Source organism: Macaca thibetana, chromosome 11 (assembly GCF_024542745.1).
Source record: "Macaca thibetana thibetana isolate TM-01 chromosome 11, ASM2454274v1, whole genome shotgun sequence".
NCBI classification, from domain to species: Eukaryota; Metazoa; Chordata; class Mammalia; order Primates; family Cercopithecidae; genus Macaca; species Macaca thibetana.
The window spans coordinates 18,702,659-18,727,520 of record NC_065588.1 but is presented as its reverse complement, the minus strand read 5'-3'; the positions used below and the strand labels follow the sequence as shown (position 1 = coordinate 18,727,520).

The 24,862-nt window shown below is 36.3% G+C and overlaps 1 protein-coding gene and 1 long non-coding RNA gene across 5 annotated transcripts in view; one reads left to right on the top strand and one right to left on the bottom strand.

Moving 5' to 3' along the window:
• Nucleotides 1-4,609, top strand: part of LOC126931694 (uncharacterized) — a 45,625-nt gene extending 41,016 nt beyond the window's left edge. Inside the window, exon 4 of the long non-coding RNA XR_007717900.1 lies at nucleotides 4,097-4,609. This is a non-coding gene — a long non-coding RNA (uncharacterized LOC126931694). The remainder of the gene's footprint in view (nucleotides 1-4,096) is intronic.
• PIK3C2G (phosphatidylinositol-4-phosphate 3-kinase catalytic subunit type 2 gamma) overlaps nucleotides 1-24,862 on the bottom strand; it is a 424,274-nt gene that overhangs the window by 113,836 nt on the left and 285,576 nt on the right. For all 4 annotated transcript variants that reach the window (XM_050750052.1, XM_050750054.1, XM_050750055.1 and 1 more), the window contains one exon: nucleotides 7,413-7,569. In XM_050750052.1, coding sequence (XP_050606009.1) covers nucleotides 7,413-7,569 — 157 coding nt within the window. The remainder of the gene's footprint in view (nucleotides 1-7,412; nucleotides 7,570-24,862) is intronic.

The following is a 24,862-nucleotide window of genomic DNA, read 5'->3' as shown; positions in this document are numbered from 1 at the left end:
AAAGTAAGAATATGGTTTTGGAAAATGGGTGAAATAGTGATTAACTTGATGAAGTTCAAATGAGAAAAAGGATGGTATAAAAACTATTCTTTTTTCCCACCACTCCCACCCAGGCTGAGGGAGCAGCATATATGGGAAAGTGAGATGTACAAAGGAAAGCAAGATGTCTTTAGTGTGTCTGCAGAAGGAAATCCAGGCTGGCTTTCTGGAACTGAGTATTACGTGGGTGAGCAGCAAGAGATGAGAATGAAAGGCAAGTAGGATAAGACATTCTGGCAACATTAAGGATTTTGTACTCTATGCTAAAGTACAAAAAAAACAAGAAAGCTCTTTAAGTGTTTTAACATGAAAGTAAGAGATTTAATTGTGTCTTGAAAGATCATTGTGGTTACGTATGGAAAATGGACTAAAATGAAGCCCAATAAGAGGCTAGATTAGGAGACTGGTTAGGAATGAAGATCAGCCATTGGATTTTAAATAAATGTAGAAAGTAGAATTGAGAAAACTGGGAGATTGATTGGACATATTGACAGGGCTGTGAGGGGCCCAAAACACACGCTGTAATACAGATTTGACCGTCATTAGCATATAAATGATAATTGAAACCAAGGAGATGGATGAGGGAGTCCTGGAGAGTTGTCAACGGTCTCTCCTCCTGGAAGATCTATTAGCATCTTAAACTCATGACATCTAAATTACAGCAAATTCTCTTCTCACATAAACTTTTCCTTCTTTTTTTCTGTTTCATTTACACTGCCACCACTGCCCAACTAACAAGAAATTCGTATCTTCTTTGATTCTCTCTTTTTCCTGGTTCCTACAATCAATTACTTCATTCTATTAAAAACACTCCTCAGCAGTCTCTTGTATTCATTCCCCTTTTTCATTGTAATTATCATTGTCCTAATTCAGCCCCTCATCTTCATTTGCCTAGATATCTTGAATTACTTTTATCTTGTTCTCCAATCTTTATCTCTTTAATTCCATAAACTCTGTTATCTGCCTAAGATCCCAGGTAGATAATGGTACTTCTTCATTATAAGCATACAAACTTCTAGTTTGTCAAGTGTCTAAAATCCTTATTCTGGTCACAAATGTCTTTAATCACACTGTAACTTATCACTCCAGCCTCATGTTCTACAGAGATTTCCATCTGTAGCACAGACTGGGCAAACTTGGTTACCTTCATTTACTACACGTCATGCCCATGCTCATTAAACCTCCACACATACATTTTTCTCTCAGCTGGAATTGCCTTTTCTCTCTTTCCTTGTCTACTGAAATTCTTTTTCAAGGCTCAGCTTCCTCTTTGAAGCATCACTGATCCTCGTGATGAGATTTAATGACTGCTTTCTTTGTACAATCATATTTTGGTTCTACTTCTTTCACAGTACTTATTGCTTCCTAGCTTTTACTGTGTTTTGCTCATATGTATGTTTGTCACATTAGATCTTAAGTTCTTCGAGAACAGGAACTGGATTTGTATTTAATGTTGAATTGTGTACATTGCCCAGGATGGTGCTTTGAAAATAGCTAGATTTTAATAAATGTCTGGTGTAATGAATGCATGAATAAATGAATAAAAAATACATGATTCAGGCTACAGTAACCAAAACAGCATGGTACTGGTACAAAAATAGGCACATAGACCAATGGAACAAAACAGAGGCCAGAAATAAGGTTGCACAATTATGACCATCTGATCTTTGACTAAGCTGACAAAAACAAGCAGTGTGGAAAGGACTCCCGATTCAATAAATGCTGTTGGGATAACTGGCTAGCCATATGCACAAGATTGAAGCTGGACCCCTTCCTTACACCATATACAAAAATCAACTCAAGATGGATTAAAGACTTAAATGTAAAACCCAAAGCTATAAAAATCTGGAAGACAACCTAGGCAATACCATCCTGGACATAGGAATGGGCAAAGATTTCATGATGAAGACACCAAAAACAATCGCAATGAGAGCAAAAATTGCCAGGTGGGATCTAATTAAACGTAAGAGCTTCTGCACAGCAAAAGAAACTATCAACAGAGTAAACAGACAACCTATAGAATGAGAGAAAATATTTGCAAACTATGCATCTGACAAAGGTCTAATACCCAGCATCTATAAGAAACTTAAAACATATTTACAAGAGAAAAACAAAAAATCCCATTAAAAAGTGGGCAAAGGACATGAACAGACACTTCTCAAAAGAAGGCATACATGTGGTCAACAAGCATATGAAAAAAAACTCAATACCACTGATCACTAGAGAAATGCAAATCAAAACCACAATAAGACAGCATCTCACACCAGTCAGAATGGCTATTAGTAAAAAGTCAGAAAATAACAGATGCTGGCGAGGCTGTGGAGAAAAGGGAACACTTATACACTGTTGGCTGGAGTATAAATTAGTCCAACCATTGTGAAAAGCAGTATGGTGATTCCTCAAAGAGCTAAAAGCAGAACTACCATTAGACACAGCAGTCTCATTGCTGGGTATATCATTCTACCGTAAAGACACATGCACACAAATGTTCACTGCAGCACTATTTACAATAGCAAAGACATGGAATCAACCTAAATGTCCATCGGTGACAGACTGGATAAAGAAAATGGGGCACATATACACCATAGAATACTATGAAGCCTGACAAAAAATGAGATCATGTCTTTTGCTGGAACATGGATGGAGCTGGAGGCTATTATCCTTAGCAAACTAATGCAGGAACAGAAAACCATATACTGCATATTCTCACTTATAAGAGGGAGCTAAATGGTGAGAACTCATGAACACAAAGATGGAAACAACAGGCACTGGGTTCTACTTGAGGGTCAAGGGTAGGAGGAGGGTGAGGAGCAGGAAAGATCACTACTGGGTACTGGGCTTAATACCTGGGTGATGAAATAATCTGCACATCAAATCCCTGTGACAGAAGTTTACCTGTATAATAAACCTTCACAGGTACCCCGAATCTAAAATAAAAGTTTAAAATAAGAGAGAAAAAAATGCTTGATGCTATTAGGCAATGAAAACATACAATTAGCAAATTTAATGCTGACTACTAAACTTAACAAAGTCAACCATAGGAAGACACATTCCCGATAGTCACTAGAATCTAGATTAGGTTTTATCTTACTAGTTCTGTACTAAGAGGTATAGAGACTTCTGTGTGCTCATTGAGGCAGATTTCTTCTTTATCACACCGTAACTATCCATTTTCTAAGGACAGGCTGCTTCTGTAAGGTCTGAATTGCATTCCAGTTTCTCTGGATACCCTGAGTTCACACCTGCTTGGTTAGAACTCTATCAAACATTTCTCTGGAAAGTGGACCCTATACTTACTCGTTCCCTTGCCAACACCCACACACATAACCCACACATGTCACACACTAGCCGCCAAGTACAGACTGCTTCATACCAGATGAACCTATAATAGTTCTCTCCCCACCATGTATCTGACTAAAGGTAACATGTGCCAAGTTTGCCTTATTAATGTGTTCTGTTCCTTGGAGAGGAGACTTTGAGTGTTGACTCTGCATATCACAGAGTAAGGATGGCCTCTTAGCCGGGTGCACTTAGCTGTGTCTCTTCTCTGATCCCCAGCCCCATGGTTCAGGTGCCTCCCACTCCAGACTGCATGGGTAATAACTTTAATGGGGGCAATAGCAAAGAGAAAGCGAAGCTAGAACAGGAAGTGAACAGATACAGGTAATGAACAGATATCTCCCCTTTTAAAGGTCGGGAACATTTTTGAAGTCTTTACTTTTGTTCTCTTCCTACTAAGTCCAAATCTGTTTTACCAGTTATGCTCAGAAAAGCAGACACTCTTCCCCATCACATAGAGAAGTTAGAAAGATTTCTGATGGGAAATATCTGATATAATAATGGGTGTGATAAACATTTTAAACTGGGCAAATGGTCTCTGTGTTCTCTGGAAGCCTTCCATAATAGCTGATATTGATTTTTTAATGAGAGAAAAGCTGATGAAACACAGGCTTTTATTTTCGTGAACTCAGCCGGCAACACTCTTGGGTCTCCTACAGATGTTACTTTTAAGCAAGATGGGAATTTCATGGATTACTTTTTCCCCTGCTTTTCTCAGGAGTAAATAAAAAGCAATATGGATATCTGGAGACATGCTGCTCTTTGCCAAGGATGAGCCATTAACTCTGTAGTGGACCCACGAAATGTTTGTGGCCCATAATCCTGGGGACTGATCATTCGCACAAGATAGAATTTATAACCCATGTCAAGTATTTCTCAAGTTGTAACTGGGTCATGGTAAGTAGACTGAATTCTTTTTAAAGAATTTAACATAAAAGAGTCAGGTTGAGACAGAATTAACAAATAGATTACATACATAAGTAGAAAACAGTCTTTCACAAATTTAAACTTGGTTTTATTTTATAAGAAACTATACCAAAGAAAGTGTGGTCCTGAAACCTTCACTAAATGCTTTGATGATCTATAGAGTCTCATAAGATACACAATTGAGAAGAAGAGAGTTGAGAGGTAAATGAACAGAAACTGAGGTAATAACACGGTGCTGTTTTACATGTATTTATTCATTAGTTTAATTGGTCCACATTGCTTCTGATCTCTATTTCAATTTCTGTGAGAGCCTAAATCTAAGATTATATGTTTACTCTGGATTAGTGCCTTGCACTGCCAAATTTTCTTCCTTAGCCTAAAGGAGCTGAATAATTAGAGCGTAGAAGTTTTTTTTTGGATATACTATATTCCAGAAATTTTCAACAACTGATTAATGATAAATTATTTCAATACTTATGAATAAAATACCATATGGCTACTTCTTTTAAATAAAATATCACTATATATTCTCTTTGGCAATTGTTTAATATATCATGACTCAGTGCTGAATGCTTTGTTAAGGTATGTAGAAAAGTTTATTAAACAAGAGAAAAAAAGCCCACTGATAGCTTTCTGAATCTATTTTTTTTTTTCAAAGAGCTGTTCTTTCACATTATTTTAACATGCTCAGTTTTCATCAGTATAATTTTAGTGTCACCTGAGAAACAGCATAACTTATATTTGTGCTTTTCTGTTTTGGGTTTATTTTTGAAATATCTGGAGCAGGTTAAAGCAGTTGTTAAAATTTGGTACTACTCCTCATATGTAGTTATTTATATCATTATAGGCATTTAGAAATGCTGGACACCTCTATGATTATTATTATTATTATTATTATTTTGAGATGGAGTCTTGCTCTGTTGCCCAGGCTGGAGTGCAGTGGCATGATCTAGACTCACTGCCAGCTCCGCCTCCCGGGTTCACGCCATTCTCCTGCCTCAGCCTCCTGAGTAGCTGGGACTTCAGGTGCCCGCTACCACACCCGGCTAATTTTTTGTATTTTTAGTAGAGATGGGGTTTCACCCTATTAGCCAGGATGGTCTGGATCTCCTGACCTCGTGATCCGCCCACCTTGGCCTCCCAAAGTGCTGGGACTACAGGCGTGAGCCCATAATCCCATGCCCGGCCACACCTCGGATTTTTATGTAAATTAATTTTATCTTCCTCATTAAATTGAAAATTTTAAGACTCTGGGTTTCATCATATGTTAATGTATCCTTGCAGTTTCTAGCCTATGGTAAACAAGAGCTCATGAATTCATGAGCTTGATTCTACCTGGATATTTATTATTTAAATGGGGTCAGAATCACAGACTTAATCCTTGTAGAGTTTTTTTGTTTGTTTGTGGTACAGTCACATTATAAACCATAGCCATTTCATACTTGCAAAATGGCCTAATAGAATTGGGAGCTAGAATGCAGATTTACCAATAAGAATCCTTGGCTATTACTGAAAAACCAACTTGTAGATTTTGGAGATGCGTAGAACTTTATATATCCACTTTACACAAGAAGAAACCAGTATATTTGCATATGAAGGACATGTTTATGATATTTTTAGAAATACTTATCTTTCAAGGCAATGTGGAGAGAAGTAAGGTGAATATGTTGTTTGAAAGTTAAAACAAGAATCTAAATCAAATCTTCCTTGCAACAAAGTTAACATTTGTTCTGTACTAACCAATGAACTTTTCTGTGGTGATGGAAGTTTCCTATCTGTACTGACCAATGGGCTACTACTAGCCAAACGTGGCTACTGAGTACTTGAAATGTGATCAGTGAAACTGAAGAATGGAGTTTTAAATTTTGTTTAATAAAAATTAATTTAAATATAAACAAACATGTGACTAGAGGATATTACATTGGACAGTGTTCTTATAAATTAACAAGGATCTAGTATAAGAACATAAATGAATTGAATGGCAAGTACTGTGCTAAGTGCTTTTTGTTAATGATCTGTTAGGGTTATTATGAATTTTAAATCAATTAATACACACAAAGCAATTTAAAACAATTAATACACATACAGCACTTAGCACAGTGCCTAGGCCATGCAAAGAATTCACTGTTAGGTCATTTATTCATTAACTCTACAAGGTAGATGTTGTTATCTTCATTTAATAGATAAGGAAACAGTCTTTTGGGGGTTAAGTAACATATCGTGAAGAATGTAGCCAGTAAAATACCAAACTAGGATTGAAACCCCGAAAGATCTGCCTGCCACGTTTGTACCCTTAACAACATGTGGTAGAATTATTGTCATCTGGAAGTTTTAAATCAGTTATTTTTCATAGACTCCAAATCCCATGCTGATAGACCAAATGTATGTTTCCCATGTATAGTTTGCTGCAATCCCTAGTGTGTATGTACATGCCTAGAGGAATCACTATATCCCTCTCCTAGAAGATATTTCTATCAGATTTTTCTTCCTTCATGGTACATATCTGGTCTCCATCTCTTTAAATTGGACAGTGGAATAAAACCTTAAATTTTCCCCTGCTGGTCACAAGAGAGTATGTAGGACCATGACTCAGTACACCTAATGCATACCACTAAAAGTTGAGTCGCTGACAACTCACTTGCCAATTTTGACCCTGTTTCTTAATGTGGGAAATTGGCAAGTGATCAAAGGTGGAGTTTGGAATGGAGAACCAGGGACAATTCTTGCCTGCTCTACATTATGTTGTCATGATATATAAGTGAGATAAAATATATAAGGCATTTTTGAAAGATCCTAATGCCCAATATGACTGAAGGCATTATTTTTAAAATGACTGTCCTTGAACATTAGTCAAAATATAGTGGGATAACCCCTACATGCATCAATATTGATATGAATAGGAATGTTTGAGACAATAACTATGAAAGAATATATTAAATTGTTCAGGAATATGTTTATAAGCTGTACAATAGTACTCTTAGTTTGCTCATTCCTTTTTCTTCTGAATAGCTCCTTGGGGAACTCCAAGCCATTAGTAAAAATAGACTACTGAAGCAGAGGCATAAATGAAGCTTATTATTTTTGTTTTCTTCCCCCAAGGGACTTACCATTTCTAGTAGGTTCAAGAGCAGTTGGCTGTGCTTTCTAATAATATTATAAGCACGACAGCAAAGTTCCACAAAATCTTGGAAATGCTGTGGGTTTTTCCCACCCTCTGTAATAAAGTATTCCATCTCTGAAGTAAAAATGAAAGGAGCTCGGTCCCTATAAACCAAAAACAGTAGCAATTATTCAAAGGAAGAGCAATGGTTTGTCAGGTTAAATCAGCAGTTATAACGACTTATTTTCATTTGAATTTTCTTGTTTGTTTTTCTCTACTGTAATAGATACATTTCCTTCATTGTGAGACAGCTTGAGAAACTGCATAATTGTAGGCTTTGAATAACTGGACTGCAATAGAGAGAAAAGGATAAGATATTTTACAATGTCAACTATATTGTCTGAAATGTTTAATTCTAAATTACATGTGGAGGGGAATATTATTCATTAAAAGTATAAAGGCCAATTCAGAGTGAAGGTGATATTTATGGAGTCTTTATAAAAAGTACATTTTCTGCTAAATTTTGATATGATCAAACAGATGTGTTTGATCTTATAGTATTAAAAAAATTGCCTTAAATGATGACCCTTTAGGAAAAAAGTTTCTGGTAAAAGCTAAGAAAAAAGCAGATGTTACCAATTCACTGGCATCTGCTTAGTGAAGGGGAAAAAAGGTAGCTTTATTTCACACTAGACCCAGTAAAACTGCTGATCAGAAAGGAAGAATATGAGTAGACCATGTTATTATGTAAGTAATACTGACCACTGTAGTCCAAGGATGGAAAAATAAGAAAACAAAAGACCAGAGACAATGTCTTCTACCTTTGTTAGTTTTTTTTTTTTTTTTTTTATCATGTCATTTAAGATATGGATAGGCCTGAGATGAAGTATTAGCAATTCTAACAGAGAATAGCAGAGAGAGGACTGGAAACATCCCTGTTTGAGGAATTATCACTCATTGAATAAGAACACAGAGTTTTGATACCTTAGGCCAATCTGGTGAAGGGTTAGACCAAGTAGCAATTTAAAAATTCATGGATTATTGAGGGAAACTCTTATTTTTTAAATAATAAAACATAGTTGTTTTCTTTTTGTTGCTATGCTTAGCTATTTTAGTAAAAATACAATGGAGTGAAAAATTTCACTAATCTGACAGTTAATGAAACCTTTCAGTAGTATGGATATTTATATCAGAAAGCTATAACTTCAGCAATTTGTGGCAGGTTTGGGACAGTGGAGTCTAATTGCAGGCAAAATGTATAAAAGAAAACAAACACCCTAGTTTTTTGGCTATGATTATTTTATTTAGAAAATGTATTTTGTAATCCATGCTACCACAATGCCTGGAGGAAAGGCTAGAACCAGTACCTTCACTTCTGTTTATATTCATTCATTTCTTCAACAAAATTTATTGAGCACATACATACACTGAGGACTATGTCTAAAGTATCATGTCTAAATTTTAAAATTTTGGTTCAAAATCCTTTTTTATTTGGCCTTTATTGACTTATCCATCCTATGTTCTATGAATTATTTAACAAGTTCTTGACTTTAGCCAAGCTGGAAGAAGAGATGTTGAAAACATGAGATAAGATATAGCATAGGTTCTAATTCTGGGCCTGCTATGTCTCGATTCTTCATCTCTAAACCACCTAACTCTTAGAATTGCTGTGACGATTAACTTAGGAAATGTACATGTACATAAATGCCTGACACATAAGGAGGGTGGCACATTTGTGAATTGCTCACACTAGAGAGAGGCTCCTGCGGAGGCACAGACTGTGGGCCTGTTAACCAGGTTTCAAATCATGGCTCCACCACTTACTATAGTAGTTCTATGACTCTGGGTGACTTATTCTCTCCATGCTGCAATCTCCTTCTTTGTAAAATGGACATGAGAGCACTTGACTCTTGATCTTGTTGAGAGAATCAAATGGGTCATACCACATGCAAGTGTTTAGAACATAGCCTAGCATGTAGTAAGCACTCACCAAATTTTAAATAGTATTGTCTGCCAACAGCCAAGTGTCCTTATAGCTGAACCTTGTTATCACTAAATTACCTTGCCTCTTCAAAAATCTATCAGTAAAATCTCATCCTTATTCCAAGGTTTAATTTACTCTGTGTTACTCCATGTAACCTCTCTTGCTACATAAACCCATAAGTGGATCACAGAATTTGATAGCATTTTTTATATATCACTCACTCATTCATCACTATTGCTATCATTTTAGTAGAGTTTTAGTAATAGAATAGATTTTCATAATTAGAAAAAATTTTAATTTTATATGTAACAGTTTTCTAATAGTTTTTCCACTGTGTATGCTGTGTTTACTATATTGAGTAGAACTTTAGAAATACTTTTAGAAGAGTATTAATTTTTACAACTTCCTGAAACTTTTTCTCCTAATATGATGAATATACTTTTCTCTTTTCCATAAGGAGAATTATGGTGGATCAAATTAATTTCTCTTGGAAGGTTTCTGTAGTTATGCTCAAGTTCATGAGATAACACATTTCCTTTGTCCATGGTCACCATTATTAGAAATCAGATGCGGAAACACCATAACAGAAAGTTAAATACACAAGAGAAACATATACAAATTAAATAAAATATAAAGTGATATTAAAGAAACAAATTTCAGTTGTGTTTAAACATTATCATAGTCTAAATTTTCAGTGGATCCAACAAAATAAAATGCTATATCTTTTCTGAATGATTTTCATGACTCACTTCTGAGCATTTTTTTTTTAAATCTCAGAATTACCCTAAACTTGTGTATAAATGAAAAGAAACCTCACATGTGCAAAAAAATCCCATCTATTCCTATAAGATGTAGAAACTTCAGTTGGGATGTAATTTATCAGTGCACTGAAATGTAAACCTATTCCTACATTATAGAATTAATGTGTTGGAGTTTATCTCTGAAATTTAAGCATTACTTATAAATCTGAGGTATAAATTGGTTGTGACAAAAGGGAATATTCTAAACTATTTGATCTCTCATGGTCTGTACCGTGATTACATTTTGAATTATATACTGAAAATCTCTTATTTATAGCTATATAAATAAATTATAGGTATTTCTTGTTATGACTATCCTATCTTTTGTTTTTTTTCTAGATTAATGGTTTTACCTTTGCTTACCAAAGTCCCACCTGTTCTTGCTTTTTTATCTTTTACTCATATTGTAACTACTGGTTTCTTTCTTCCTTTTTTTTTTCTCTCTTTCTCACCTGATGTTCTAAAACTGATTTAGAGGTCAGGACCAAAAATCTTGTCTTACAGGTCTCCAGTTAACCCAACCCTTGTCAGAATCAGAAGTCTCTCTCTCTCTCTCTTTTTTTAATCCATATGACCCGTATGATTTTCAAGAGCAGAGGAAGTAGTCCACCTTCCTTTTATATAGTCTTAACATCGGAAACAACATTTTGACGTTATTCTCTTATATGCAATGAATGCAACAATAAATAAACAGTTCATATAGTGAAGAGCTTGTGATACTTTGACATTTATTTGGGAAGGTCATAAGTACAAACATATTTGTAATGATTCTGTCATTTTTGTTGTCAAAGTTAATATTTTCATTAACTTATGACCATTTTTCCCGGAAGTTATTATTATTTTTTAAATGCAGAGACTGAATATTTTACAGATTTCCAATAGGTGTGAGAAGTGAGTTGGTGGTTTAAAAATGTATATATACTTAGAAATGTAAGAACATTTATATTACAGATAGTAATTATTAAGCAGACAAATAAATTCACTTAATATAAGAAATAGCAAGAGGCTGGGCATGGTGGCTCACACCTGTAATCCCAGCATTTTGGGAGGCTGAGGGGAGTAGATTACCTGAGGCCAGGAGCTTGAGGCCAGTCTGAGCAACATGGTGAAACCCTATCTCTACAAAAAATACAAAAGTTATCCGGGCACAGTGGCACACACCTGTAATCCCAGCTACTCGAGAGGCTGAGGCACAAGAATTGCTTGAACCTGGGAGGCGGAGGTTGCAGTGAGCTGAGATTGTGCCACTGAACTCCAGTCTGGGAGACAAAGCAAGGCTCTGTCTCCAAAAAAAAAAAAAAAAAAAAAAAAAAAAGAAAGAAAGGAAAAAAGAAATATCAGGACAATTAATAGTTTGCTGTTTATTACTTTCACGTGTTTTCCTTTTAGCCATACTGTATATAAAATCTCCTTGTATAGTCATTAGAATACCAAGATCATCATTATTAAGCATTTGCAGATCACCACTGAAATTAAGAAACACAGAGTTTTAGGGTATGTTTCTGTATATTAGGTGAATTGAGTCTAATCAGGGAGATATATACTATAGTTATTTATCAACAAATACTGAGCCTCTATAATAGATTTGTGCAAGGCTTGTAAGAGAGGTGAAAGATTTTTAAAAATCAATGTTCTAAAAGCAATATCAATTTATTAAATAAGAACAATAATGTTTTGAAAAGATTACTCCACTAATAATACAGAGAAGGGTTTGGAACAGGGAGGGTGTATATAAGCAGATCAGACAAGAGACTTTTGCAAAAAATTTTGACCAGATATGATAATAGCTTAGATTAGAGTTGTGGCATACAGATAACAGAGAAGGGGGAAGACTTAAAGCATATTTCAGAGAAAAAAAAATCAATTGGGTTTCATGATAATTAGAATGGGAGGGAGAAGAGGTGCCAAGAAGAACTTTAACTTTTTCCCTTGTGTAGCAGGAAGACTGCAGTGCAACATTCAGAGGTGGCTCAGCCTTGAGCTTAAGTTATATTTGAGGTGACTTTGAGACATACAAATGCAGATTAAAATGAGGATACTCATTTCTGGGCCATGGAGAAAAGATTTAGGTTGGAGGTAAAATTTTGTGAGTGAAACTTCTGATTCTGGGAAGATGAAGTAGGCTTATTTTTCCTTGTTCCTCCCACTGAGTATATTAAGAACTCTGGAAATTATATACAAAGCAAACATAAGGTGACTCTGACAGGCATAAAGAAGACAGACTACCTAGGGATGTCAGGACTCAAGTAACAACATGGAGGTGAGTTTTCTGGGTTTTCTTTTTTACCTCATATATTCTAGGCATGAAATATATGCTGCTAAAGTAGGCAATCTAAAAAACCCCAAAGAAAAGCCTGCTCTAAAGGGGCAGTCAAAAACAAACAAACAACAGCAACAACAACAAAACAGCAAATTTTAGACTGTAACCACTCTACTCCAGCCAAATATCAGGGGAGACACTGTGACACCACTTCTCCCCTACACCAGCCAAGGGCAAGGCAGGCAGCCAAGACTCCCACTCCTACCAGACTGTGATGTCCCCCACTAGGGTACTGTCAGAGAGAGCTCAGTAAGGAAATTGGTACTGGTGGAAGAATACACATAGGCTAATGGAACAGAATAAATAATATAGAAATAGACCCACACAAATACATGCCCAACTGATTTTTTACAAAGTTGTAAAAGTAATTCAATGAAGACAGGTTAGCCTTCTGAACCGATGATACTGGAACAATTAGACACCCATATGTAAAAATATAAACTTTGACCCAAAACTCAATACAAAAATTAACTTACAATGATTCACAGACTTAAATATAAGTTATACAACTTTTAGACAAAAAAAATAGGAGAAACTCTGTGAGATTTAGGGCTATGCAAAGAATTTTAAAATTTCAACATGTCTGCTTTGTGAAAAATAATGAGATGAAAAGACAAACTACAGACCAGAAGGTAATATTTGCCAACCACATAGCCAGCAAAGTGCCAGTATCTGGAGTATATATTTTAAAAATTCTCAAAATTTAACCATACAAATCAAACAATATAATTAGAAAATGAGCAAAAGACATAAAGAGATGTTTCACAGAAGATGACTTGCAGATGATAAATAAACATATAAAAAGATGTTCAGCATTATTAACCCCTAGGAAAATGCAACTTAAACCCACAATGAGATGTCACTACCCACCTATCAAAATGGCTAGATAAAAAAATAATGAAATAATACCAAATGCTGGCAAAGATGTGGAGAAACTGGATTACTCACACATTACTGGTGAAAATGTAAAGTGGTACAGTCACTCTGGAAAATCACTTGGCAGTTCCTTAAAAACAACAACAACATACAACTGCCATACAACCCAGCAATTATACTTTTGGATGTTTATCTCAGAGAAATACCTGTTCACAGAGACTTACAAATGAATTGCTTGCAGTAGCTTTATTCTTAATAGCCAGAAAATGGAAACAACTGAGATGTCCTTCAATGGGTCAATGGTTAAACAATATATGCTACATACATATTAAGAAATATTATTTGTGAATAAAATAACATAACTTTGAAAACACAACAGCTTGAATTAATCTTCAGAGAATTATTCTGTGTGAAAAGAGCCAATCAATAAAAATCGCATACTGCATGGTTCTATTTATATAACATACTTGAAATGACAAAAATATAGGAATGGAGAACAGATTAGTGATTGTCAGGGGATAAAAATGGAGTGGGGAAGAAGGTGAGAGGGAAGCGAATGTGGCTACAAAAGGGCAACCCAAACAATCCTGGAGGATGAAATTGTTCTGTATTTTGAATGTATTGATATCAGTATCCTGGTTGTGAGAACTGTACTGTAATTCTGTAAGATGTTACCATTGGAGGAAACTGGTAAAGGATTTATGGAATCTCTTTGTATTATTTCTTACAACTGCATGTGTATCTTCAATTATCTCAAAATAAAAAGTATCTTCAAAATATTGTGAGTTATTTGGATATAGATATTGATAGAAGCCTTGACATAGTTAATATAGATGATACCAGTTTGGTGGAAATTGTAGAGTGAGATGAGAAAAGCACTAAAACGAATCTTGGGGAATCAATCTTTTGGTAACTTGGTAGAAGGAAACAATTTTGAATTAGATATCAAGAAAGGGAGAAAAACTAGAGGGTGATGATACATTACATAAGGCATGTGAAGAAGATACTTTGAGGAAGGAATAGTTAACATTGTTGAAATTTGCAGGTAAATCAAATAAAATGATGAATAAGTATTTTTAGGTCTAGTATTCTGAAGGTGTATTACTCCATTCTCACACTGCTATAAAGACATACCTGAGACTGGGAAATGTATGGAGAAAAGAGGTTTAATTGACTCACAGTTCCATAGGCTGTACAGGAGGCATGGCTGGGGAGGCCTCAGGAAACTACAATCATGGCGGAAGGTGAGGGGAAGCAGGCACAATCTTCACGTGAGGGAGCATATGAGGGGGAAGTGCTACACATTTTTAAAAAACCAGATCTCATGGGAATTCACTGCCTATCACTAGAACAGCAAGGGTTAAATCTTCCCCCATGATCTAATCACCTCCCTCCAGGTCCCTCCTGTAACATTGGGGATTACAATTCAACATGAGATTTGGGTGGGGACATGGAGCCAAACCATATCAGGTCATTGTTGATCAAGTAATGAAGAATAAAACCAGATCAAGTGGTTGTGGATTGAATGGGAGGTAAGGAATGGAGATCAAGAGTTTATAGACAACTCCTCCAGGAAATTTGTGAAGGCGAGAAAAATGGCATGAAGCCTGGAGATTTTGAGGCAAGGTTATTTAAACATTGGAGAGACAAGCTTATTTAAAAATATTATTTGAGAGGGAGAGGATAAATATGCAAAAAAAAAAGAACTATTGATAGTATAATGTTTATCAGAAGGTGGGAGGGGAATGACTTCAAAGCACAGATGGAAGGACTTACTTTAGAAGGGAAAAACAGGTCTTCTATTATAAGAGAAAGGAAGAAGAGTGTGTGAGATTTTTTTATTGGTAGAAAAGTAGACTCTGTTCTGATGGTTTTATTTTTCTCAAGAAAGTAGGTATGGTCATCTGTTTAAAGCAGGGAGTTGGTAGGAGTGACCTGAGGTTTATGCTTGAGAGGTTAGGGTGACAATTGTAGACAGTGAAATAGTGGGATGGCCACAGAAATGTGCCATTGCTGGGCCATGAGCATGCCCCATTTTAAACTAGTGACACGTGTTTGCTCTGTCATGTGATCTGAGAGCCCTGGGCTGCTGTGTATAGCACAGAGACAGCAGATGGGTGGGTTATGGAGCTTGGTTATCTTCTGCTTCCACATTTCTGTTCATATATGTTCTGCTATAGGCTGTCTTTCCCCCACCTTTCCCACAAATTTAGTTCCAATCCTTTCTTTAAAATCCTGTTCATATTGCACTTCCTCTTGAAATCTTTCCAATAGCACCAGCCCTCGCAGTGGAAATGGCCGTATTTTAAAACACAATATTAAAGAAATGGACAAGGATGCCAACTGTAATGAATGAACTCTGAAATAGCTGAGGAGCAGTATCCTTAACATTATCAGTCTTTTATTTATTGAATTATTCTTTAAACAAATACATATATACTCAAAAAATGAATGATGTTTGATTTTCAAGTGTTACATACATAAGCTATTTAAAAACAAAATAATTCATAGAGGCAATTTCCTCAAATGTGAATTATACCATCTAGATAATACACTGGGTTTCTTCCCAACAGTTCAGGGTGGTCTTCAGACATACTAATCTCAATAGGATAGACTCTGGTAGGCTCTGAAATTAGAGTAAAATATCCTAAATGTTTAACTTATATGAGCTTAACTGTACCTACTAGATTAAAAAAAAAAAGTAAGAAAAATCTTAAAAGAAAGTAAGCAATTCTGCCTGCCTTTTCACTCAAAGAGAAAATGCCTAACAATGAGAAAGTGATCCTGATGCTTTCATACTTGGGCTTAGTTTTTGCATGCCTCTTGCAGTGCAACCACCTTTCATGACATTTAATTGTAGTTTTTTAAATTGTGAATTTAATATACATCAGGGTCATAAATGCAAGATGCTACCTAAAGAAACAGTCATCTATCCCAATGCTGGAGAAAGCATAGGCTGTGTTGGGATTATTGAGAAATGGGAATATCATGGCATCTTCCAAAGATTCTACCATGTACTTATTACCTACAACTTTGGACAAATTTTAACAGCTAAGACTTCTCTCTGTCTTAGCTCTTCATTTGTGAAATAGAGAAAATGACAGTATCTACCTCAAAGAGTTTCTGTAACAATTAATGAAGCTAGTGCATAGCAAGTACCTATGAGACTTTAAAGGGTATTTTTAACCATTTCCTTTATAATCTGATCTTCTTCACTTGATGACGCAGCACCACGCTACAGGGTACTTGCTTTGTGCTAGGCCGGTGACAAGCTGCATCAAATCCAGAGCAATCTGAGAAGAGCTACATGTTTGATATTCATGATAGAGGCAGGGGCTATGGAGATATGGAAAGTGGAATGAAAAGATAGAACTCTATCAATAATTCATGATAGTAGAATTAGTCTGCTGGACTCTATGAACATAGACATTTCTTCCTTTTATAGTTTAGTTTATCCAGTATTTTATTTGAGCAACTGATAAAGTCAGTAAATAAAAGTATACAAGCTTAAATCCCAAACTGAAAGCCTTGAGTGTTTGAATAATGTATTTGTACCCCAAACCGAAACGTGGGACTTAGTAATAAGGCACATTTTGTTTTTATTATTAACATTATTTGTATTGATTCTTTGAATTTCAACTATTTTTATTCCTAGGAAATATAATAATAACATTAATGTATATTGTTTAAAGATTTCTAAAAGTTGTAGACTCCCATAATAGTGAATGGGAATAGATATAATGACTACAAAGCACATTGGGGAACGTTTAAGCTTATACTGTTCCTGATATCACAAATGACCTACATTTCAGAGAGCACATTTTTCTGTTCAGCAGAAAGAACACAAGTCTCTTGTCTAATATCCATGAGTTAATTGAGGAGGCAAATTTGGAATCTCCATTGGATAGGATAGAACGTTAGATAATTAAGCAACACAGAAAACCTCATATGTGCAATATAATGAGAACATGAGAGTGCATGTACTATTATGGAAAGAACATTTAACACCCTGTGAGATCTCCAAGCTCTCTACAATTATTAACTAAGGACAGCCTTAGTTAATCTTTTAAGTGTAAAACAATTTTTTTTCCTGGTTCAGTCTCTTGTAAATGCAATATATGTCCTAAATTAGACCCCCGGAAGTCCCCGATCATCAATAGATTAATAACTTTAGATACTAACTCTGGTTCCTCTCAGGCTCAAATACATCATCTCTTATTTGATAAGGGTGGTTAAAACAACTATTTCTTCAAAATTATCAAGTCTCCTTTCCTAAGTATAACATATTGTGTCTGAATTCATAGCAGATCAGGATTTAATGAGGACAAGAAGAGGCTGATTAGATCCTTCAACTGCCTACTTTTTTTCTTTGAGGTTGAGTTTAGAGGAAAGAGCTCTTTGAGGAAAGAGCACAGCTATGTTTCACATGAAATTCCAGTGTACACTTGAAACAGAAGTAGTCTAGTCTGGACATGAGGAAAACATTAACAATGCTATAAATCTTGGGTGAAAATTGAATTTTAAATACACGTCAGGTTCTAAAATCAGGTTGAAGGTGAAAATCAAGAACAACCTAAGTTACCTGTAAAAACATTTAAATAACCCATAAAGTTACCATGTGCATGATCAAAACACAGGCATGAGGCATTGAATGTACATATTATCTCTTACTAAATTGAACCCCATAGTTGTTTCCCCCAGCAACAGAAGCAGGGCACTATTTCTTTAGTTGGATACTAGATAAAGTTCTTATACTAAGCTTATGTTTAGGAGACATTTGTATTATTCTACAAATTTAGTCTAAAACTAAATTTAGAGTCAACGCTATGAGATCCTTATATTGGCAAGCACATTGTACCTTAGACCAGCTGAGGAATCAGTATTGCTGCCTTCCATTTTATGCTTGCTTTGTTCACAATGGGGTATTGGCTTACTAAGTGTGAGAAGCAGAATCCTTATACCATGGAAGTGGATCCTTCCTTTGTTCTTTTATTTCATCTTTCTCACAAACATTTTCCCCTTCTCAGTCATCCTTTACTCTTTTCATCTGGAAACCTACAAAGTCTCTCTTTGGAGAAAATTTATTTTTCTTATCAGAGAAACTGTTTTTACTTAAAATCAGGGGTTGATATAAGGGAGCTATTCAAAAGAAATCCGGCAATAAAACAGTAGAATGATGAGGTAAAGTCAAAGAGGGAGAAGTAATAGTGAGAAGGTGAGATTGATAAAACAAACTTTGTTTCCTGGAATGGTCCGTGTAAGTGAGAGTGCTTTGTAACATCCAAAGCACTGTTTAAATGCGAGGTGTAGTTTGCCTAGGATTGGCTTTGTGACTGGCAGAAGACTTCATCCTCAGACTCTCACACGAAGAGTAACCATCAGGTTAAAAACAAAACAAAACCAAAACAAACCAAAACAAACAAAAAACCCTTGGTAAATTTCCAGTTAAGGTTACAGAATATAGCACGTTCTTAATAAATTTATATTTAGAAAAGTTGTACCCTCTCAGGTTCCTGGGTCAAGGAAAGTAAATGTGAAGACATTTTTGGAATGATCCTTCAATCAACTGAAATTGAACCTCTGCTCTATGCTTGGTGCTTAGGACACAAAGATATCCTTAAAACACTCACAGTTGGAGAGATATTGGAAAGTATTTTTCCTTTCTAGAAAACTCAGATGATACAAAGGCCTGCTGTGAGTAAAAAGAAACCACCGTATTTCTGAGAAAGCAATCGTGAATAACAGACCAACGAGAATCATCTAATTTCAAAGAAAACTAAGATAGTAGTTTTCTTTGAAAAGAAGAATTCATGCAGGAGATTATTATTACCTATCATTTGGATCACTATGTATATTGTACTGAATGAGAATGATTGGAGTAAGACACAATTATTCCTTTAATCTGTTAAGATAGTTTTTTTGTTAAAAGATAGTTTTAAACTGAGAAGATATAGAATATAAATACTGTAATACTCAAATTAGAAATTAAATTATTTTTTAAAAAAATCAGTGGTAGTTAATTAACTATTGAAAATAATATCAAAACGATTATAGACACAGGGATTTTTTGTGAATAGTATTGGGATGAAAATGCTGAGATTAATTAGAGTAGGTAATTTGTTGTCTATTGGGATAAAACTTATAAAGGGTTTCAACAATGTTGTGATAAGACTGATACATGACAGTTTGATCATCTGGGTGTAAATATTTCAATAGGAAAAGAACAGAGGTTGATTTTTATTTTGCTGAGTTCTGGAATCATTTTCTATCTCTTTAAAGTGGATTTATGTCCTATTATGCAGTGATGAATATTTAATAGCTGGCGTATGTTGTTTCCTTAGGGAAAAAGCTCTGATTTGTGGCATTTGTCAATTTTATGTGGAGTAAATACTCCCATTATGGCTGATTTTAGGCTATCAATGTGATGTCATTAAATATAGAATTGAGAAGAAGTACACACAATAGGTTCTTGCAAGACAGTGTGGGCCAGGTTCAGCATACATCTGCTTGTATCTGAAATTGTATTAGAAGTGAAGGATAACTTGATGAAATACCTCCCAATCTAAACCTGACAAAAAGTGTGATCCAGTCTGTCAGTCAACAAGCTTCAAACTCAGAGAACTTAAAGGACTAGTAGCTCAATTTATGAACTTCAATATACAGATTTGTGGTTTTTTTTTTGAGATGGGGTTTTGCTCTTGTTGCCCAGGTTGGAGTACAGTGGTGCAATCTTGGATCACTGCAACCTCTGCCTCCCAGATTCAAGTGATTCTCCTGCCTCAGCCTCCCAAGTAGCTGGGATTACAAGGGCCCTTCACCACGCTCAGCTAATTTTTTGTATTTTTAGTAGAGATGGGTTTTTATCATGTTGACCAGGCTGGTCTCAAACTTCTGACCTCAGGTGATCTGCCTGCCTTGGCCTCCCAAAGTGCTGGGATTACAGCCATGAGCCACCAGGTCCAGCCCAACATACAGATTTTTAAAAAATAGCAAAAATATACTTAGATAATTTTAAATAAAAGAAAAAATAATTACCCAGAGATGTAACTAATTTCTCATCACTTCATTTGGAACACTTACATTAATTGCAACAAACTTTTATAAAGCCCTCACTTGGTGCTGGACACTCTTCTAAGAATTTTACTGATATCAATTCATTTAATCTTCAAAAAAAAATCTGTTTTATAAACTGAGGCACAGGACGGACGGATGGCTCATGCCTGTAATCCTAGCACTTTGGAGACCAAGTCGGGTGGATCACCTGAGGTCAGGAGTCTGAGACCAGCCTGGCCAACATGGCAAAATCCTATCTCTACTAAAAAAATAAAAAAAAAAAAAAAAAAAAAAATTAACCAGGCGTGGTGGTGGGTGCCTGTAATCCCAGCTACTTGGGACGCTGAGGCAGGAGAATCACTTCAACCTGGGAGGCGGAGGTTGCAGTGAATCAAGATTACGACGTTGCACTTCAGCCTGGGTGACAAGGTTGGAACTCCAGCTCAAAAGAAAAAAAAAAAAAACGAAAAGAAAACTGAGGCACAAAGAAGCCACTAGTTTAAGGTCACATCATTAGCATATACTAATACAGGATTAAAATAACACATTGGAAGAGTGATATCAACAAAGTGACAAAGATTTCTGTGGTCTCACTACCCCCATACCCAGAAATTCAATTAGCAACTATCCACAGGTGAGAATACCACCCTGAATATCCTAAAACTTGAGAGTGAAGTTGAGACACCCTTTGAACTGCAGAATCAGGAAGGGCTATGATTATACAGTAAAAGAAATGGTTCTCTTTGATTGTGTCACCCCACCTTCAAGCTAGCATAGCATCATCCACAGATAAGTTCCCTGGACCCACAGTTTCTACAGAGACAAATGCGAGTTGGAGGCAGGCATTCAGTCTTCCCACTTTTCTGGGACCCTTTGCAGGAGGCTCACTCCTGTCTTGTCTCAAAGGAAATGCTGGGAGTACCAATAGGGTTAAACCACCTGGGCTCATTTAGAAAAAAAGAATGGGAGTGGGGCTCACAGCTACCAGCACACAGATTGTGGGGGTTGCTCTTTATCTGGCCATTGGGGGTGCCATATCAGAGAGACTAGCAACAACATTATAATGGAGAAAATACAGTTCATGGATATTTCATGGTCCAATCCTTAGCCAGCTTCCCCACACAGCCCAGATGCTCTCGTATGTCTTCACAGGGTTGACAGGCAACTGTAGATCAGTGATTGCCCATGGAGAGAGCATCCAAACTTGCTCAATCCTACCAGTGGAGAGGTAATCCCTTAAGTTTCAGTACTCAAATTTAGTTTTCCTCATATGGGGTAGGAACTGCAGATCAGTGATTATTCACAGAGCATCTGGCCCTGCCAAACTCTGGCCATGAAGAGGCGATCCACCTAATTTCGATGCTTGCATTAAGTCTTTCTCAGACTTGGAGGCAAGTGCAGATCAGCAGTTACCCATGGAGGGAACATTTGGACCTACCCAACCCTAGAAATGACAACCCTAGAAATGAAAAGGTAATCCAACTGAGCCCAGTGCTCTTGTTGTCTTCCCCATGCTAGGAGATACCTACAGATCAGTAATTACCTATAAATGAAGTATTTGGCCCTGCACGACTTCAGCTGCAGAGCAGTGATCCTACCAACATTGCTACCAGCTGGCCCAACCAGAATCCCAGGTTATACTAAATAGTAAAGCTCTATCACCATCAAAAAACAAAAACAAAGACAGGAAGAGGTGATGATGTCCTCACATATGCAGGCACCAATATAAGGACACAAGGATTGTCAAAAATCACAGAAATATGACACTGCCAAAGGAAACTAATAAAATGCCAGTAATGGAGTACTATGAAATGTCTGATAAAATATTCAGAATACTCCTCTTAAAGCAGTTCAAGGTACTAAAAGAAAATTCAGGTAGAAAAATGAAATATGGAAAACAAAAGAATACATCTTATAAAGAAATAGAAGCAATATCAAAAACCCAAATAAAAATTCTAGAGATAAAGAATACAGTAACTGAACTGAAAAAGTTATTAGAAAGCTTCAACAGTAGACATGATCAAGCAGAAGAAAAAAACAGTAAGCACAAAGACAGGACATTTGAAATTATCCAGTCAGAGAAACAAAAAGAAAAACAGAATGAAAAAGAATTAAGAAAGTTTATGAGAATTAAGAGACACTATCAAGTGAACTAACCTTCAAATAGTAGGATTTCCTAAAGGAGAGGAGAGAGAAAAGGGCCTAGAAAGCATATTAATAAAATAATGATGAAAAATTTCTCAAATCTGAGGAAAGATGACAGTATTCAGATACAGAAAATTCAGAGGTCATCAATTAAATTCAATTCAAAGAGGAAATTCCCAAGACATCACACTCCAATTATCAAAAATCAAAGGTAAGGAAAGAATACTAAAATCAACAACATATGAAGAAGATATCACATTCAATGGACCACAAATATGACTTTAAACAGATTTTGCAGCAGAGACCCTTCAGGCCAGGAGAGAATAGGATGATATATTCAAATTGCTGGGGGGGGGGGGGAACAACAAAACCTGCCAACAAGAATACTTTACCTGGCAAAGTTGTCCTTCAGAAATGAGGGGGAAAATTAAAACAAAAGCTAATGGAGTTCATCACCACTAGCCCTGCTTTACAGGAATTGCTAACGGGAGTTATTTAAGCTAAAATAAAAGTCTGCTAATTAATAACAAAAAACAAATGAAAGTGAGAAAAAAAAAGGCTCAATGGTATAAGTGATGCATATCCATACTCAGAATTCTCTAACACTCTAAGGGTAGTGTGTAAAGCAGTTTTAGAGAGTCAGAAGAAAAAGCTATTAAAAACAACTGCTAACGTAAATTGTTAAGAGATACAAATTAGGGGCAGGGCCAAGATGGCCAACTAGAAGCAGGAGCTAACTAGAAGCAGCAGCTATCAGAGGCTTCCATTGTAAAGGACCATAACCGTGTGCGAATCCTGCACTGGCAATTAAAGTATCCAGGTTCTGTCATCAGAACTGAATAGGCACTGGCGTGACCCACAGAGAGGAAGGAAGAGAGCCATATGGGGCAGGGGAGCCCCCACCTTTGCTGTTCTCCAGCCTTCTCGAGTGACATCTCCACACGTGGGAGTTACCAGATGAATACAGCCTGAAGTGAACCCCCAGCAAACTACAGCAGCCCTTCAGAAGAGGGACCTGACCATTAAAAGAAAAGCAAACAAACAGAAAGCAACAACAACGGCATCAACAAAAAAGGTCCCCACAAAAACCCCATTCAAGGGTCAGCAGACTCAAAGATCGAAACTAGACAAACTCACAAAGAGTTTGTGAGAGAGTGCCTCGCCTCCTACAAATGATTGCAACACCTCTCCAGCAAGGGCACAGAACTGGACAGAGGATGAGATGGAAACATTGACAGAAGTAGGCTTCAGAAGGTGGGTAATAACAAGCTATGCTGAACTAGAGGAGCATATTCTAACCCAATGCAAAGAAGCTAAAAACCTTGATAAAAGGTTACAGGAGGTGCTAACTAGAATAACCAGTTTAGAGAGGAACATAAATGACCTGATGGAGCTGAAAAATACAGCACAAGAACTTCCTGAAGCATACACAAGTATCAATAGCCCAATTGACCAAGTGGAAGAAAGGATATCACAGTTTGAAGACCATCTTGCTGAAAGGCAGGCAGATAAGGTTAGAGAAACGACAATGAAAAGAAATGAACAAAACCTCCAAGAAATATGGGACTACGTGAGAAGACTGAAGCTATGATTGATTGGAGTAACTCAAAGAGACTCAGAGAATGGAACTAAGTTGGAAAACACACTTCAGGATATTATCCAGGAGAAATTTCCCAACCTAGCAAGGCAGGCCAACATTCAAATTCGGGAAATTCAGAGAACACCACTAAGAAAATCTCTGAGAAGATCAATCCCAAGACATATAATCATCAGATTCTCCAAGGTTGAAATGAAGGAAAAAATGTTAAGGGCAACCAGAAAGAAAGTCCAGGTCACCTACAAAGGTAAGCCCATCAGACTAACAGCAGACTTCTCAGCAGAAACCCTACAAGACAGAAGAGAAGGGTGGCCAATATTTAACATTCTTAAAGAAAATAACATTCAACCCAGAATTTCATATGCAGCCAAACTAAACTTCATAAGTGAAGGATAAATAATATCCTTTCCAGACAAGTAAATGCTTAGGGATTTCATCACCACCAGGCCTGCCTTGCAGGAGCTCCTAAAGGAAGCATTAAATATGGAAAGGAAAAACCAGTACCAGCCACTGCAAAAACACACCAAAATATAAAGACTAATGACACTATGAAGAAACTGCAGCAACTAATGTGCAAAATAACCAGATAGTATCATGATGACAGGATTTAATTCACACATAACAATATTAACCTTAAATGTAAATGGGCTAAATGCCCCAATTAAAAGACACACACTGACAA